The following is a 19,320-nucleotide window of genomic DNA, read 5'->3' on the forward strand; positions in this document are numbered from 1 at the left end:
ACCGCCAGAAATACTTTTTGGCAACTTCCCCGAACCATTTTAGCAACTTAAAACCTATATAAACTTCATACATTCTACACTCACAACTCACACTACATCTAACTTCCATCACGCACCCTTCACACCCGCGATTCCCGCGTTTCGCCTCCATTTTCGCGAATCTCAGAACTTCGGGCGCCACGCTCTGCAGGAGAAGCTTCCAGCACTACACTTCCGACAAAAAATTGCTCGAGGCGGCGCCAGCCAAGTCAAGCGACTTCGGCCAAACAATGGAATTCCAAAATACAAAGAGCGACTTCGCTACTCTAGTTGAGCTGGCCACTACCGACTTCGCCGGGACCAGAAAAATTCCAGTTTTCTCGCGAAGTTGTGCCGGTTGTTTTGCAGCAGCTGTTCCAGGCGTAGTTTTGAGATGACATCTCCTATAATAATACCGAAAACAGTCTTTCGAAGATTTGGTCCAAAGCACTACTTACGGTGCTTGGTTTCATGAGGTGATCACATACGCTGGTCGGAACCTCTTATGGTAAGACCGGGCTGAACTTTATTCTCCAAAGACTTGCATCTTATTTTTATAATAACTGCATTTTCTTTGAGAGACCGGATGGAGAACAAGTGTTCTCCATCAACATTGACGATGAACCAATGGAAATTACCGTGTTCTTGCTAGCATTTGTTCTTGGACTTGCTATGCCCGGCGAGATACAAGACCCATGGTGCTATTGGTCGATAATATGCATGTCTACACTTATGAGAAGTTTTGCACGAGGCTTATGGGGCGTGCATTTTCCAGATTGAGGACCAAGGGGACTATAACGTTGCCGCTTGGTAGCCCGTCCATGAACATAGGAACTGTTATGTTTTGGATTATGCTAAACATTTTAGGGAATGGCGTTTTCTTCCGTGAATGACGCCACTTGCGCCGTTTTTCCTTGCTTTAGCCACGGACGACGGGTTCTATGACCTTCCCGAACTTTGATGTCTAGTTTAGCACGAGCCCATACCATGAGGCATAAGTACCTTCTTATGCCCGTTCTAATTTCAATGATTATGCTATGTTTCTTTCCTGTTTTTGTACACGCTTCACGGATTGGATTAGGGTAGACACGGGTCGCGACCCACCAATAGTATTATTCGATCTTTCCATGCAATGACTTGGCAAGGGTGGCGGATACAACCTCACCAGTTGCACCCTACACCCCATCGCACCAAGTGGCACTTAATAGGTTAGCAACCATAGATGATAAATGGCGCGGAAGCCCGGCAAATTATCATAGCATGGCAGATCCTTGAAGGAGCCTCACTTCTTTATAGAAGTAGAGGATGACGAAAGATGACGAATAACAAGCGAGAGGAGGCAAGTTTTAGTTTCGTTAGTGTCCGCTATGTCCCAAGCAATTTAATTGTTAACCCCATAATGGGTGGAACTCTTATAGAGTTAAGGCCGGTTTTTATTTCCTATATTAGTACGTTCTAACCTTGTTTTGCGGATGTTTCTGAATTTCACGCTTCGTTTCAATGGTATTTTTCCTACCCTCTTTATTTAAATGCTTTGAGGACAAAGCATGCTTCTTGTTTGGGGATAGAAACACGTGTAATTAAGACATCTATTAGGATATAAATATGTATAATATGCATTTGTTTTCTAGTTAAAATTTCAAAAATTCAAAAATATAAATAAATAAGTTATGCTATACACTTAGGAATATTGGTATTGTTTCTTTCTCCATGCTCTTAACAATCTAGAAGTCTCAATGTAGTACATTGGCATCGAGAATAATTGTTAGAAACTTAGGTTAATATATAGGTAATAATCTTTACATCTATCTATAAATATATTACATGAGTATCTATGATTGTTAGCATAAGTTTCTCAAATCTAGGCTAGAGTACTTATTCTACAAATCCTGTGAGAATATAGCCTAAAGCCTTATATGAGCTTAAACATTTGAGAAATGACACAAGGGAGAAGTAAAATCCGGATAGAGATATCACACGTCCACTTGCTTGATCACTAAACCATATCCTAAAGCGAGAATTTAGGCCCTTTTGGATCGATATAGCCAGAAATTCAAACCTATGAATTATGTTCCGCTAGTAAGCCCCTCTCGAGCCTTTCATTAGCCCCCTCCCATAAACCACAATTCCTTTACCCCTCTATAAAACAAAACAAAATAAAAATAAATAAATCAACCTACCCAATTTAGAATAAGTTTGAGAATAGAATGAGTGAAGAAAGAAGAAGAGAAAAACCTGTGTAAACAAAAATTAGTTAGTTGCTTCAGAAAATAAAGAAAAGAAGTTTCCATCCAAAGAAAAGAAAAATAAAAAAATAGAAATAAAATAAAAACTCCAAAAATAGAATAAAAGGGAGTCAAAAGCCAAAGAAAAGAAAAAGAAAAATATGGCTAAGGATGGAAACAAAGTGTAGAAGCAAAAGTAAATAACAAGGTTTCTCTAGTTACGTAATATGAAGACTCTATTATCTCAGACTTGTCCTTTTGAATATCCATTTCCTTCCTTCTTAAACCATCTCCTAATCCCCGTAACACCTAATAAAGACCTCTAGCTCAATTAGGAATAGGTTAGTGTGATAGTAAGTGGCATGTGTTTTGATCGACCCCGCTTCCTTGTTGTCATTGAGATTGTAAGGTAAAGTGTGCCCACTGCATTAATCGGAGTAGCTTAAACTTGAGTGGAAAAATCAGAGTGTTGTTTCTTGACTATTATTGTGAGAACCTACTTAAGGACACTATTCGAAGTTCTCGAAAACAAACCCGCTAAACATTTTATAGTACTACTCATTGTGGTATATGTTTATTGTAGATGATAGATTATTATGCATATATTAACTTAGGTTTCTGACTTGGTTATTCTTATTCAATTGCTAGAGATGTATAGATAGTTGAGCATGAATAAGGAAACAATTGTTTTATTTTCTTAGTCGCAGTAGTATAGATGAAGTTTGTGAGTACCTTCATCGAAAAACTCTCACGAGGGTATAACTCGTCCACTAGGGAATTCCTAGTGGTTTAAGGCCTTGTTGCATATGGTCAATGCAATCGCACTCAAATAAACGAGAGTAGTTAGAACTCCATTTTTGGTCACTTATTCTAATTTCTCATCTTTGCTTCGAGGACAAGCAAAATGTTTGTTTGGGTGGTTTGATAAGAGCCCAAACTGTAGTTTTAACCCCTTAATAATCATACTGTTAGACCAATTATGTGAATAATAAGTAAGAGTTAATACTGATTACGTGTTTTATGCATTTCAGGGCTTCAAAGTCCATTATGTGCGTAAATGTGCCACTTTAGCGAGATAAAGGAGCAAAAGTTGGTAGAACTTCCGAATGCCATATCTTTGGACTCAGACCTTGGAATTGGGCCTACCTTATGTCAAAACGACCGGCTCGAAAAGAGCTTTGCAATGGTCCAAGCCTTGACCCAATCAGAGGAGCAGAAGTGGACGAAAAGTCTGTTGAAGCCGAATCTAGCTGAAGAGGCCTTTTTGGACTGAAAGAATTGGGTTTTGGGCCTGATTCTCTGGCCTGATTCTCTTGCCCAAAACATGGCTCGAAGCCCATGCACGATTTTTGGATCTGGATGTATAAAAACAAAAGCTTGACTCTTTGTTAATGGCAGTTAGGTTAGGAAGCTCATTGTTAATGGTAGATTATTTAGTAGAGAATTAGGGTAGATAGCTTATATAGAAAGTAGCCATTAGAATAGCTTCTAGATCTAGATTTAATTGTTTTAATTAAGTTTAGTTCCATTTAAATTATTGTATTAGATTAAACCTTTGAATCTTGCTCTTCAATTTGATTAGATCAATAAAGTAGTATTCTTTATCAATTTCGATTTTGTCATTTCCAATTCTAGATCTAATTTCAATTCCTGTCCTTATTTCATTTTAGTCATTAAATTAGATTTCATTATTGTTTAAATTAAGTAAATTTCAATGCTTTATATTATGTTTAGTTTTAATCTAAATGGAAATGATTGCGTAATGATTCAAGGCTAAACCTCCATTTGAGGGGGTTGAGAAGCCTTGATGAAAGCTTGAATCCGTTTATCGTAGAGTCGTCGTAATTTCTATTCTACGCCAGAAATAATTAGTTCACCATGAGAATGGGTTTAATTGTTCACATGCTAGTTATGAATTGGTAGAAATGCCATGTGTAATTAGGGATTAGGAATAACCAATTGTTCTGCGCATTGGCGATTCAATTCGGATTACTGACGATTAGCCGGTAGTGGATTAAGTTGAGTTAAGGTGGAATCAATTCCCCTCTAACTCCTTATCATAGAATCACATAGTAATTTCATAGTCGCTTATTTAATTGACTAGTTGTATCTTGTGGGTAAGTTGCAACAGAGTCTAGTTACTTATTTCAGAAAAGCTCTCAAGAGACTTAAGACTGATTTCTTAGACTTAGAAAACAATCCATGCTAGGGAACTAGGAGTGGAACGAACTTCCTACTCCACTTAGTGCAATTCGCATCGAGAGTAGAAACTTTGATAAAAATAAGGTTCAAAAGTCCAGTTTTAGTTTACTTACGTTTTGAATTCATCGTTCATTTCGTAGGTAAACTATTCATTTTATAGATATCAGGAGGCAGTGAAATGGGTATTGAGGAACTTGAAGGGTACCTTGGATGTAGGATTAGTTTATGGTGGAGATATTTTTTATGTCAGTGGTTATGTTGATTCAAATTATGTTGGTGATCTAGATAGATGACGATCGACTACTGGTTATGTGTTTATGATGCATGGTGCACTGGTTAGTTGGAGGTCTATGCTATAGGCTACAGTTTCTCTATCTACTACAGAGGCAGAATATATAGCAGTGGCAGAGGTAGTGAAAGAGGCACTATGGCTTCGAGGTCTTTTAGATGATATGGGTATTGAGCAGAACAATGTTGCTTTGTATTGTAATAGTTAGAGTGCTATTCATTTGGTGAAGAACCAGGTTCATCATGCTTGGACCAAGCATATTGATGTCCGCTATCACTTTGTATAGGATGTCGTTGAGGATGGTGATGTAGCACTTGAGAAAGTGGACACCCATAACAATCCTGCTGATATGTTGACGAAGGTTGTCACAGGAGTTAAGTTCCAACACTGTTTGGACTTGCTTCAAATCCTTCATGTTTGATTAGAGCCCTTTGTGGGCATGGCCCTTCGGGGCAGACGGCGAGTTCCGGGATATGTTTTGAAGACTAGTGCTTCTTGCTGGATGTGTTCAGCTTGGTTTTATGTGTTAAAACCTCACCGAGGTGGAGAATGTAGATAAAAAGGGAGGAAAAAAGGGTGTTTGCGTTTTTCTTACTTAGCCGAAATTTGGGTCGAGAGAAATAAAAACAGTACTAGACTTTTCTCACGAAAAGCTTGTCAGACACGCACACGCTCTACTATGCCTGGCTCAAGGCACACACGCTCTCCACTGTTTTCACTCAGACTTCGATCTTTTTCAGAAACAGTATAAACATAAGTTTTTTTTAAAAAAACTTAACCTAACCAAAACCAGAAAAAGAGAGTGATTATAAGATAGCAATTCTTTGTGAGTGAGTGTTCATTCTTTGTGAGTGAATTGAGAGCTCTTGTAATTTGTTACTCTGGACATCTAGTAAAGCTTGGAACTCGCCGGTGGACGTAGGCACATTGCCGAACCACGTTATATCCATGTCTTGTGGTTTGTTTTCTTTTGCATTAGTCTCTTTACTTTCTATGCTAGTTAATTGATATTGAGAAGTGTTGGGATAGTACTTGGAGGGTGCTAAAGTCTTGTCTAAAAAGAAGGATCAATCCTTGTGTAGGGTTGATCTATTTGGAGTGGATAACATTGTTTTCGCAGTTAGTTATTCTCAACATTTATTAAGAGATTAAATAAAGCTAGACAATAAAAGAACCTTATACTCAAAGAAGAATATTGTAACTGCAACATTGAAAAAAAGAAGAACCACCTGTACAAGCTGCGACCACGTCGATATGGCCAAGACATCTATTCCAACCGTAACTGATATTTCTGGGAGTTTACCGTTCTGATATTCACATTGGAGGAAAGATTGTTATAATCATGATGTACACGATTATTGAGCATATCTATAGCGTATGGAGTATATATACTATACCTTTAGAAATCCAGTAATATCGTAAAACATAGCTCTGTGGCTTTTGCCAAGATCTCTGTCAATTGTACCTTTTTCATTTGTTTCCCGAAGAACATTTTTCACTCGTAAAACTTTTTCATTTAATTTTTGCATGCGTATACGTCATTCACCTTCTTTGTAGGTGCAGTAGTCAGTTGAGAACTTCTCTATAGCACCAATCTCAATAATAAGAGCTAGTGTTTCTGATGTAGAACATTAGTCAAGTATGTCAATGTCTTAGGCGTGCGCCTATGTTCCCTCTACAATTTATGGGCGTGAGCCCCTTAGTTGAGTTCTAAGCCCATGGTTCGAGTCCATTAGTTAGTTGTGACACATGTCATGTTACTATTGGTTTATGCTTTCTAGGTTTAGTTTAAATAAGAGTTTGTAATTAGGATTCCTCAGTGTTGAAGTTTATGTGATTGAGAGATTCAATAAAAGAGTGATTTTAGGTCTTCTTTAAATTGTGTTTCAATTAAAGTGCAGATTTTATTAAACTGAAGCTTCCGCCAGTCAGAATTATATTATTTGGTATCGGAGCAGATTAATTCAAGGGGTTACTATTCACGGTACTGTTCACAAAACACTGTTCATCGATACTATTCACCGCGTCACTGTTCACGGCAAATTTTTTTCTCGAAAAGTCAAAAATAATTTGTGTTGTTATGGTGAATAACAAAGCAACTCGAGGTCGTCCTCCATCCATGGATACTCGCATGTTTCGTTTAGAGGAAAACATGAAAAACATGACACAGATGTTCTAAAACTTTACTGAAACAATAACCACAGTACAGAGAGAGGCACAACAGCCACCACCACCATAGAATAATGGTTCAGTGGTTTTAGATACTGATGATGCGTCCTTGCAAAGTGTTGGTACAGTCCCTCTTCTAAACCCTTTTGCACCTATTGCTCTAGAGAATAATGGCGGGGAAATAGTTATTGAAAAGAATAACGAGATTCAGGTTTATCCCCTGGGTGCAGTAGGTGATCATATACCACCTATTATTGGAGATAGTCAAGGTGATGAAGGTGTTGGTGAACCCCCTGTGCATGTTCCACCTATAGTGCCACCACCAGTCCAACAGCTACCTGTCTTGTACCCCCAAGGGCCACAAGATCCAATTTTTCAGCCAAGGTTAAACCCTAATAGCCAAAATTGAGGGCTACCAATGCAAAAAGCAGCTAAAGGTGTGAATCTTCCTCCACAAGGGTGTGAGATTCTGCGTGTTAATTAGGTTCAAGCCAGAGGTCGTGGTTGCCAACGTCCTATGCAACGTTGGGTTGATAGTGATAGGAATTTTTGGGAACAACCCATTCCTCGCAATGCAAGGCAAGAGAATAGGGGTCGGTCTCCATCTCCTCCTTATTCTCCTTCTAATGACCAAAGTGGTCATAGGGCAGACCGTGAACCTAATCGCCAGACAGGTGATTTTGAAAGGTATAACCATTTTATTTATTTTAATGAAGATCATAGTGTTCAAAATATTGATAATGGGGTTGTTTATATTAATCGTTTTCTCCGAATATTGGAGAGGAGTCAGGCGGGTGATATTAAAATTGATGTGCCTACTTTTGATGGTAAACTCAATCCTAACGAGTTTATTGATTGGATTAATCAAATTGAAAAGGCCTTCAATTATAAAAACTTAGATGATGGAAAGAAGGTTAAATTAGCAGCCTCTAAGTTGAAGGATTATGCTTTGGTGTGGTGGGATCAATTAAATCTCCGGAGGGTTAATCAAGGTTACAGGCGTGTTTGCACTTGGGCTAGTATGCACCGAGAGTTACATGTGCATTTTGTTCCTAAACAGTACCAACAAGATTTGTTAATTCGTCTACAGAATTTGAAACAACAGTTGTCTTCGGTTCAAGAATACACTGAGCAGTTTCAGTTATTGTGTACTCGTGCTGGGTTGGTTGAAACTGATGAATAGAGGGTGGGTCGTTATTTGAATGGCATGCCCAAGTCAATTCGTGAAGCACTTATCATGTTTGAGATTGATGATGATATGTCTGTAAAACAACGGTCGGGTTTGTCATTTTGTTCACATTTTAATAAAATTGTAAAACGTTATTTATAAACAAAACTAATATGATCACGTGAATTTGTGGAATTGAATTTAGGTGAGAAAATGATGGAAATAAAATAAAATAGACTTTGATTTCGAAAATAGAAAAATCCGTTTGAGCGAATCATATCTCTGTTAAAAGAGTTAGTCTCAATTTTTTATCCCTAATAACGACTCTTCATCTCTGAACGAGTGTTATTAGTGCGTGGAATCGATTTAGAACCCCATCTTTAGGTGAACTACCTTACTCGGTTCCTAATCGTTATAATTATCGAAACACCCTCCCTAATAGAGATAATCTTCACTCGGGCAAAGTTTCTACTCCGAGATCACATAAACTAAATTGTTATTCTAATTAACAGAAAATAAAACTTAATTAAAAACTAGAAATTAAAATCTTCATTACACTAGGAAAGCAGTAAACTACTCTACTCCTACTGATTGAATGCTAACCATTCCATCTGAAAAACTAAAACTAGAGTTTTTTTGTCGGTCTAGATTCAATCCATCTAATCTAAATCTAACGATTACAAATAAAATATAATATCCCAGTGAATATTCTAGAAATATTCTCTGCAATAGTAATGGGCTTGGACTAAATAGTAACATGCTTTGGCTTTATCTTCATATTCAAAACTGTACGACCATTTTTTAGAAGCTAGATACCATTACGTAGAGTTTTCTGCGCTAATCATTTTAGCTAGTCAAATGCTTGGATCAGAGTTAGGAGACAGAAGATATCGCTGTTTGAAGTTTTCTTCTGACTTTCAGGCTGATTTAAGTTAGTTTGACCAAGTTTTTTATTCAAAAATCTTTTCTTTAGCTCGCTTAAGGACTTAAGTTTGGATTCTTCAACTTGTTTATTGGTTCTCTGAGTCCATGAGCTTTGCTGGTAGTTTGGAGCTTTAAATAAGCTAATACTTAATATTTCAAGTTCAAGCTTTATTCAGCTGTATTTCTTACTAAAACGCAGGTTTTGTGTGTATTTTATCGTTGTCTGTTGAAACCTATGAAAACATGAAAATACAATTAATTTACATTTATTAAACACATAATTGACCTAAATGTAATGTCTCTACGGGGTTTAAAACACAGTTTTTGGTACTTATCAACCACCCCTAAACAACATTTTGCTTATCCTCAAGCAAAGAAGAGACTAAAACAGATAAGTGATCAAAAATGTATAGTCCTAAGCTAATTCTCGTTTTGCAGAGTGCAATTGCATTGACCGTATACAACAAGGCCTTAAACCACTAGGCATTCCCTAGTGGACGAGTTTTAGCCTCATGAGAGTTTTCCAGAGAAGATACCCACAAACCCAGTAACAAAGGCTTGTTCCCTAAATTAGATATCAGATATCTATACATCTCACTAGCGGGGAACGAAGATTAATTCCTTTGGAACCTACGTTAATAAATGTACTATAATCAAAACATCTACATATGAATATGCATGCAGTGAACTTTACAACAAAATGTACAAACAGGGCTGTTTCTGGATCCTTTGGAGAGCGTCCCTAAGTAAGTTCTCACAGGTATGTGTCGAAACACAAATTCTCTCATAATTTTTACCACTCAGGTTTTGCTTACTCCAGTGTGCAGTGGGCACACATTTCCTCACATTCTCAATGACGTCCAAGGAAGCCGAGGTCGATCAATCACGTCTACCACTTACTATCGCACTAACATATCCTAATTGAGCTAGAGGACTTTTATTAGGTATTACATGGCTTAGGAAATGGCTTAGAAGGAATGGAAGGGATAACAAAACAATGAGTTAGAGAAAATATGGTCTTCAAATATATAATTACTGGAGAAAATCTAGTGTTCTTCTATTTCAAAATTGTTCCATACTTCGTCCGTTTTTGCTTTTCTACTCCATTTGATTTTATTTTTGGAGTTTATAACTTTGATTTTTATTTATTTTTTCATGGAATTTACTTTTTCTTGGTTTTGACACAGCTAACTGGATTCATCAATCGGCGCCAATTGATAGAACGAATTTTCGTATTTGTATAGGTCTTTCTCTTTTCTTTTATGCTCTTCATCATATTTCTCATACTCATCAGATATGGATATGGGTAAGGAAATAATGGTTGAAAAATAAAATGGCTAATATAAAGGCTTAACGGGGAAAACTAGGGATTTTTTTTTTTTTTTTGGGTTTGTATATTTTTTTTATTTTGTTATATCGGTCCAAAGAATGCCTAAATTCTCTTCTAGGATATGGTATAGTAATTAAGCAAGTGGACGTGTGATTTCTTTCTACTCGGAATTGTTTCATCCTTGGGTCATTACTCAGATACACTTATGTTGAGGCTTTTTGGCTAGATTCTCACTGGATTTGGAAATTAAGTATTCTAGCCGTAAGTCCCAGAAACTTACTGCTATGTACAGTCATTGACACTCATTGCATGAATATTCATGAAAAGATGTAAAACTATTGCGTACGTATTAACATAAGTTTCTAAGAACCAATCCTAATTCTAATGCTAATGTGAGATTTCTAAACAATTTTCATCACATATAAGAAAACAAGACCTTTATTACTAAATACAACTAACTAATTTTTTTTATTTTTAGTAATAAAAAAAAATAACCTAAAAGTGCCTAATTTTTGCAAAATGTTTCTCTCCCACCACCCCAAAAAAAGATGGATACTTAGCTTTGACCTCAAAGTATCAAAAAAGATAGGGAAAGAAATTACCTGAGAAACATGAGCAAAAATTCAGCTAAAAAAATTACAACATGCAACAAGAAAATAGCAAATAGCAAACCAATCAAAGAAAACAACGCATATATATATATATATATATATATATATATATATATATATATATATATATATATATATATATATATATATAATAACTTAGGTCGTTTATAGTCAGATTCCTAAGACTTTTATCAAGCAAAAAGGATTGTAGAAACCCTTGGCATTCGCACCTAGATGGTGGAATGATTTAGCAAATACAGATTATTCGCTAATATGTTGAACAAATAAACTCGCGTCGTTGATAAACATTACCTTACTACCCATCAGGTACTAAATTAGAATACACGAGTTATTTGGGCGAAGGAACCGACACTTACAACTATCTCTCCAAATAGAAGGGCGTGGTTACCTTATTGTGGCATTACTTGAATGCAACGAAAAATGAGTCGTTTAAAGTCAGATACTCAAGACTTTATGTTGGGTCTTTTTAAGTCAGATTCATCTAGACTATGCACACCCCCAAACAAGATGAAACCGGGGTGGCATGTTCTGGATCAACTATTAGTTAATAGTTGAAAGATTTAGGGGTTTAGCGAGTAGCCCCACAAAATGGTATTTTTAGACACCCGTGTCGAGATAGAAAATAAAAAATGCATCAGAAATTGTCCTTCATGAAACTTAGATATGTAAAATAGGACAAGTAACATTTTGAAGATGTTCAGTTGAAAGATTGTTCTCAACAACGGGAATGATTGAATTGTCTCTTGTATGCAGGGTAAATGTTCATTATCCTTAGGCTGGTCTATATTTTGATTTACCATGATGGTAGAAATTTTTTCCATGTAGTAGATTCCTTAAAAGTATGTTTCAGGTACCCGATATAAACACATGCGTTTAAAGTTGATCATGTTTGCAAAATTATTAAGCATTCATAAAATTTGAATTCTAATCATACGTTCTAAATATACATTAACGTTAAACCACGATTCTAAATATGCTATCATATCATTTCTAAATGGCTAAGATTGATTTTTGTTCAAGTAACCTAATCATGCTTGGAAATTGCATATAACTCTTTGATAGGAGATTCAAGGGAGAGATAAAAGAAAAAGTACCTTCCCAAATTGTGCTTACATGCACTTGTGGTCGAAGATGACTTGAGTGGTAATTGACCAGTTGACAGTTCAGGGTCAATACCACTCACCTGTTATTCAGAAAATTATTATATGCATATAGAAGCCCACAAACCAGGCATAAATGGGGCACAAGGCCAATAAATTACAATTTGTACCTTCTTAGGCTTTGATTGATTACACGAATATAAAAATACTTACATAAGTAAAAAAATCTAACTAAATATTTAACACTTAATTTATTAACTTTTTAATTAAGATTTTTTTTTAAAAAAAAATTTAAGTGAAAATTTTATTAATACAGATAACGAATTTTACAAATAATTAGAACAAGCGTGCAACAATCCATATGCTTTCAGCACAATCAAACGTGGGAATAGACATTAGAGACAGTCCCCAAGTCATTTAGTTCAAAGTCCTTTCGATTGTTAGGTGTAAATCCTAAACGCACACACACAAAATTATTATTTACTTATTATTTATGTATTATTATTTATTATTTTATATTTTTTTTATTTTTTTATTTTTACATTAATATGTGCGCACATCCCAAAAACAGCTTGGACACAAACATGCACTCAACTCATTACATTCGACAATCTCACAGTTTGAATAATTGTTTAGGTTAGATGGGAGGCAACATCAATCTCACTAAACGGAGTCAACACTCACATGTTGTCAACAACCATGGACCAAAATATCGTCAATATATCCGATATATCGCCGATATATATCGGTATTTTGGTACACTCGACATCGATATTTCCGATATATATCCACCGAATATAGAATTCTTTTTTTTTCGATATATATCAAAATTTCCGATATAAAATTTTATATCGCCAATATAATCGATATATCCAATATTTAAAATATATATCGATTGACTTTTTGACCATTTTTTAATATAAATCCAATATTTCCAATATATTTCCGATATTATATTTTGATATATCTGATATTTTCGATATTTTAAATAGTTTGGACTGATCACCAAAAAACATAAATATATCCGAAATATCCGATATATATCAGTTTTTGGATACACCGATATATTCATCGATATCGATATTTTGGGCCTTGTCAACAACTACCCAAACAGACTTTTACTCACGTATTCAACACGACACTCACACAACACTCACAAGTCAGAAAGCAGTGGCTCACAGTTACCACTTTATCACATCAATCAAGCAGTAAAAGGAACCGACATCACTACTTTAAATTCCAGTAAACCCTCTCAGAAAGTAGGACCGTCGTCAGCTTCTGCACAACTACACTATCAGAGCGCAGTCACCGGTCCAGTGCAATCAACAATTCACCAGAAGCGAGACAGCAGTAGCAGGGTTTTGAAACACAAACACACCAGATCTGCTTACCTCCACTACCAATCATCAGTCCGCATATCACGCCATATCCATCTCCATGAGCAGCACAAAAACAAAATTCGTGACAACAAAAGTCTTGACGTGCAAATTGTTCCACTACAGCAACACAGAAACAGAGGCATCATCAAGAACGTTAACATATTAGCACCGCCACACGAAGATTATAAGAGCACACAGCAACACCACACCACATCAACCAAGAGCCACCAAAACAGCACCACCTAACCGTCTCTTTCATCAGGCATCAGCATACCCACAACAAGCATCTCCCAATCATCACTACCAACCACCGTCAGTCACCCCTATCTGTCAACACCAACAACCACCGTCAGTCACCCCTATCTGTCAACACCAACAACCACCAAAACAGCACAACTACTACTTAACACAGAAAACAACCACCTCGACAGAGGCAAGCTTCACCACCAATTGGCAGTAGCACCACCAACCAGTCACGCACACTCGGGCACTCACCGCCACAACACAACTACCAGCACAGACACCCAAATCACAACCAACCACCGTGAGTCACCCCCAACAGTACCACCAAACACCTCCTTCATCACAACCGAACCACCTCATCGTTCGAGCTTCACCAAAAACAAAGTAAACATGAGACAATAAATTGTTAGAGAGTAATCGAAATTGAAAGTTAGAGAAATTGACATAGAACCAATCTTAGTGATGATTGGGTTTTGGCGGTGTGGATGAGATTTGATTGTGGAGGAGAAGATGAGAAAGAGAAGAAATCAGACTGATGAAGAACAGCATAGAAGAAAAAGTGGGAGAGAGAAAGCGAGAGAGAGAAAAAGGGGGGGTGGCGCGGTTGCGCCACGCGGTCTTTATTTTTTATTTTTTTATTTCTGTGAAATAAAAGCCCATTTCCACAAAAATAGACTCATAACCACAAATTAGCTGAAGTAGGCCCATTTTTTAAGTCTGGAAAATAAAAAATATGGGGAGAAAAAAGAAATGAATTTGATTGATGTATGTGATCAAATTAATTTATTTAGCAAATTCAAAGAAAACGCAGCGGTGCCATTGATCTGTCTGTAAAACAGCGGTCGGGTTTATCATTTCGTTCACATTTCAATAAAATTGTAAAATGTTATTTATAAACAAAACTAATATGATCATGTGAATTTGTGGAAGTGAATTTATGTGAGAAAATGATGGAAATAAAATAACATAGATTTTGATTTCGAAGATAGAAAAATCCATTTTAGCGAATCATATCTCCGTGAAAAGAGTTAGTCTCAATTTTTGATCCCTAATAACAACTCTTCATCTCTGAACGAGTGTTATTAGTGTATGAAATCGATTTAGAACCCCATCTCTAGGTGAACTTACTCGGTTCCTAATCGTTATAATTATCGAAACACCCTCCCTAATAGAGATAATCTTCACTCAAGCAGAGTTTCTACTCCGAGATCAGATAAACTAAATAGTTATTCTAATTTTGTTTTTTAAACATTAAGCTGGGGTTAGGCTGACTCCCACCTGTATTCTATTAATCATTAACCATTTCGTACGTAAATTTGTCCATACGTATCATCATTTACAATATATTGTAATCTCTGATCTAATGGGGGAACAAATTGCAATACAAAATCAGTTGTATCATGAAGGGACAATAGGTAGTCTGCAACACGGTTCACTTCTCTATACACGTGAGAGAAGGAGATGAAATTGAATCTGCTCTTCTTCATATCAATAGCTTTGAGTATATCCAGGCAGTACCACGGAGGTTTTTCCACTTTGTTGATTGCATTCACCGCTCTCAAGGAGTCCGATTCCAACTCCACATCCTTGTACTCTGCCGCTATACATCTGTGTAAGCATATGTCTATCGCCTTAAGCTCCTGGAAAAGAACCGAAGCCATACCTCCACTCCCACTGAAGCCATCAAGCACCTGTCCATCCTTGTCTCGTATTACCCCACCATGGTCAGCACCACTACTGCTCACAACACCGTCGACATTTGCTTTTACTCTTTCTCCTTCTAGTGGATTTCAAACAACGCTAGTTTGCTTTGGAATTTTATACCTTGTGACAATGTGAAGTCTGTGAAACAGATTTCTAGTTTTGACCGTATCCTTTACCTTAGGTCTGAGAACTTGCAGATAGTTTTTAGTATCTCTAATCGTCTTCTTAAAAACACTTTTTGCGGTCTTGCTAGTATTATGGAATCTCCGAGCATTTCTCTCCTTCCAAATATAATCGACTGATGCACAGAAGAAGACTCTGTATATTTCTCTGACATTTGGCTCTTTGCAAATCCGAAGAATTGACGACCATTCTCTATTCGCTGATCGAGTATCTGTGACTATGTCGAGCATGTGTTTGAGTCTTGTGCTGATTTCCTTAGAGAATTGGCACTCGAAAAACAGGTGTCCAAAAAATTCTTGACTGTTGTTGCATAAGCAGCACGCAGAGGAGAGGAGGATTTTCCTTTGCAGTAACCTGTCTTCTGTCGGTATGCTCTGTGATAATAGTTGCCATGTCGTGAAGGAATGTCTTGGTAAACCCCATTTACCCCAAACCAAGTGATGCCATTTCTTCCATTCCTTTGCCTGTGTCAGCACCTCATACGCACTGTGGGACGTAAACTGTCCACTCTGGTGCAAAGTCCAAACAATTTGGTCTCTGGAGAGGTGTCTGTTAATCTCCATTGCTCGAATACTCTCTTGCAAAGATTGTGGTAGCATCAGTAGTACTTCCTCATTCCATTCACTATTCGAAACAATGACATTAACTTTTGAATTCAGTGGAAAGTCCCATGCTGCTCTTGCTTCTGCGTCCTCAATCAGTGGAGATCTTGAGCACCAGATGTCATGCCACAGGAATGTCTCTTCCCCATTAGCAATGGAGTATTTGATAAACTTTTTGGTTGTGCTTCTAGTATTCAGGATACTTCTCCACGTCCAGGAACAGTCATTCGATATCTTCATACTCCAGAAATAATTAGACTTGATATGATGCTTCCACGTCCAGTCAACCTAGATGGTAGCTTCTCTAGTCACCAACTTATATATCAGCCAACAATATGCGCCAAGGTTCCATCTGTGAACATTCATGATTCCCAACCCTCCTGCCTCTTTTGGTTGGCATACAGTACTCTAACTTGCTTGGTGCAACCCCTTCCTCGAAGTTGTGCCCATCCATAAGAATTGAGCACAACTATTTTCTACTTGTTCGAGCACTATTTTGGGCAGAATGAAAGTTCTTGCCAAGTATGTGTGGAAGGAAAGAAGCACTGAGTTGATTACTTGAAGTCTACCTGCATGAGAGAGCACTCGTGCTTTCCAGTTCATGATCTTGTGAGTGACCTTTTCTACCAAAGGTTGACATTCCTTAATTCCCAATCGAGTAGAGATGAGAGGAAGTCCAAGATATCTCACCGGAGGTTTGACCAACTCTATATTTAAAATAGTGGCCATAGCAGAAGCATCTTGGTCATTTAGTCCCCCAACTAATAGAGATGTCTTGTGGTTGTTAATTTGCAATCCAATTGCACTCCTAAAAGAATTGAGACCTTCCTTAATCGCTTGTATAGAGGCCACTTCCCCTTTGCAGAATATAAGAACAGTGTCCGCAAAGGCAAGATGAGATAACTTCACCTTCTTGCACTTGGAGTGGTAAAGGATAGATCTATCATAGAGTCTTTGCTTGAGCACACAACTGAGCATCTCCTTGTCTGACACCACGTCCTCCATAGAAATATCCTTTCGGTGCACCATTGATCATAACAGAATACGAATGAGATGAGATGCACATATCAATCCACTGATACATTTTATCCAGAAATCCATAGGTCTTGATCATTGTCTTGATAGACTCCCAACTGACCATGTCATATGCCTTCTTTATGTCCAGCTTGATGGTACATCTAGGGGTACCATGCTTCTTGTCGTAACCACGAAGAAGCTCATGAGATAGCAGGATGTTATCTTGAATAGATTTGTCAAGAATGAAAGCTGATTGATTAGTCTGCACTAAATCATCAATCACTAACTTAATCCTATTTGCAATAATCTTAGATATACATTTGTAGATGGTGTTACATAAAGCTATAGGTCTAAATTCCTCCACCTTTGTAAGATTGTTGATTTTTGGAATCAGACATAAGAATGTAGCATTAACACCTCTATGGAATTTGCAAAATTTAAAAGAATTAAGTATAGCAGAAGTGAAATCATGACCAACTAGATCCCAGCATTTCTTGAAGAAGATGGGAGTGAAACCATCTGGCCCTGGCACTGCGTTCTCTTTCATCTCAAATAGGGTAGTTTTGACTTCCTCAGCAAAAATGTCAGCTTCCAGCAAAGGCTTCATGTGTTCCGAGATAGTGTTTCTTACTTGGAGATTAGCAAAAAAATCCTCTCCGCATAATTCTCCTGCCTCAGATCCCAGAATATCCGAGTAGTAGTCAATGATAGCTCTGTTTACTTCCACTTCTCTTGTGATAATATTCCCTTGACTGTTCTAGAGAGTCCATATCCCTGGTCTAGTCTTCTTTTCTTCTAGGGTTTTGAAAAAGAATGTCGTACACTTGTCACCTTCTAGCATCCACTCACCATCTTGCTTACTTTTGATTTTAGACACTTCAATTCTTGTTAGATCACTATATATCTGTAATGTTTCCTGCTCTTTTTGTCCGAGGAAAGGGTCCATAGGCTTAGCTTGCAACTGCCTTTGTATATCATATAGCTCCTCTCTGGCTTGTTGCACTCTCCCATGTATGTTTGAGAAGTTGTTCCTATCCCACGGCTTTATTCTCTCCTTCAAAATCGTTAACTTTTGCATTAGAACATACATCGGATTAGAGAAAATCTCCAGTTTCCAAACATCTTGAAGAATGGTATGAAACTGGGGCTGGTCTAGCCAGAAGTTCTTGAATCTAAAAGGTGGGGCCTTACTCGCAAAATCCTTCCAAAAAAGTAAGATAGGCGAATGAACAGAGACACCATGAGGAAGAAGTTCCGCCTTCGCGTTCGCATACTGTGCATTGCATAGGCTATTTACAAGGCATCTATCTATCTTGGTCATGATCCTACCTTGCCCCTTCACTTTATTGTTCCAGGTATAGAAGAAGTCGTTGAATCTCAAATATGTTAATCCAGTTTTCTACAGACAATTTACAAATGCCTCTGCTTCTCTTGGGTGCATGGGACTCCATCCCAATCTCTCTTCAACTTTGATTATATTGTTAAAATCTCCAGCTGTACATCATGGCAGGTCCACAGTGTTGTGAATGGAAAGTAAATCTCTCCATAAGTTCAGTCGAAGATTCTTGTTGTTTCGCGCATACACTACTGCTAACAGAAACTCTTCGTCAGAAGGTTTGAATCTCAGCTCCCTTTGCAGTGGACATATTGATTCGATTCCGCCAATTTACTAATTTTCATAATGAAAGGATTCCAGCAAATCTAGGTGCGCCCAGAAGGATCTTTGCTATAGTTGTTAGTATGCTCCCATTGTGGACAACAAGTATTTCGGATGAAATTATACTTATGTTGTCTGACTTTGGTTTCAAGAAGACCAAATAAATTGAGCTTCTTCTCCATTCTAACCTTGTTTATTTCTCTCACTTTCTCAACTTCATTCGCCCCTCTCACATTCCAAAAGCACATGGATGTATTCATCTATGATTCTTATTTTTGGAGCCTTTAGATTTTCCCCTACTCTTCTTTCCACTGTTATTCTTTGCTATAGAATCTTTTTGTTTGTTAGCATTAGTCCTCCCTCCACACTGTTTACCTGACCACGTTGTGACACCAGTTTGGCTCCCCACTATTGGTGTAGAAAGTTCATATATCCCAACATCAAGTATTTGGACACGATCATGGAAGTGTACTGTCTC

The 19,320-nt window shown here is 37.4% G+C and overlaps 1 protein-coding gene across 1 annotated transcript; it reads right to left on the minus strand.

Annotated features, from left to right (window-relative positions):
- Positions 1 to 17,942: 17,942 nt before the first annotated feature.
- LOC147475521 (uncharacterized) lies at positions 17,943 to 18,506 on the minus strand. Its single transcript, XM_086585434.1, has one exon. It carries the CDS (start codon positions 18,504 to 18,506, stop codon positions 17,943 to 17,945), a length of 564 nt encoding a protein of 187 aa, XP_086441560.1.
- Between the last annotated feature and the right edge of the window lie 814 nt (positions 18,507 to 19,320).

This window comes from Coptis chinensis, chromosome 9 (genome assembly GCF_015680905.1).
Source record: "Coptis chinensis isolate HL-2020 chromosome 9, ASM1568090v1, whole genome shotgun sequence".
NCBI lineage: Eukaryota > Viridiplantae > Streptophyta > Magnoliopsida > Ranunculales > Ranunculaceae > Coptis > Coptis chinensis.

Coding starts and splice junctions, on each gene's coding strand:
- LOC147475521 (XM_086585434.1), bottom strand. CDS start 18,506: ATGACCAAGATAGATAGATGCCTTGTAAATAGCCTATGCAATGCACAG.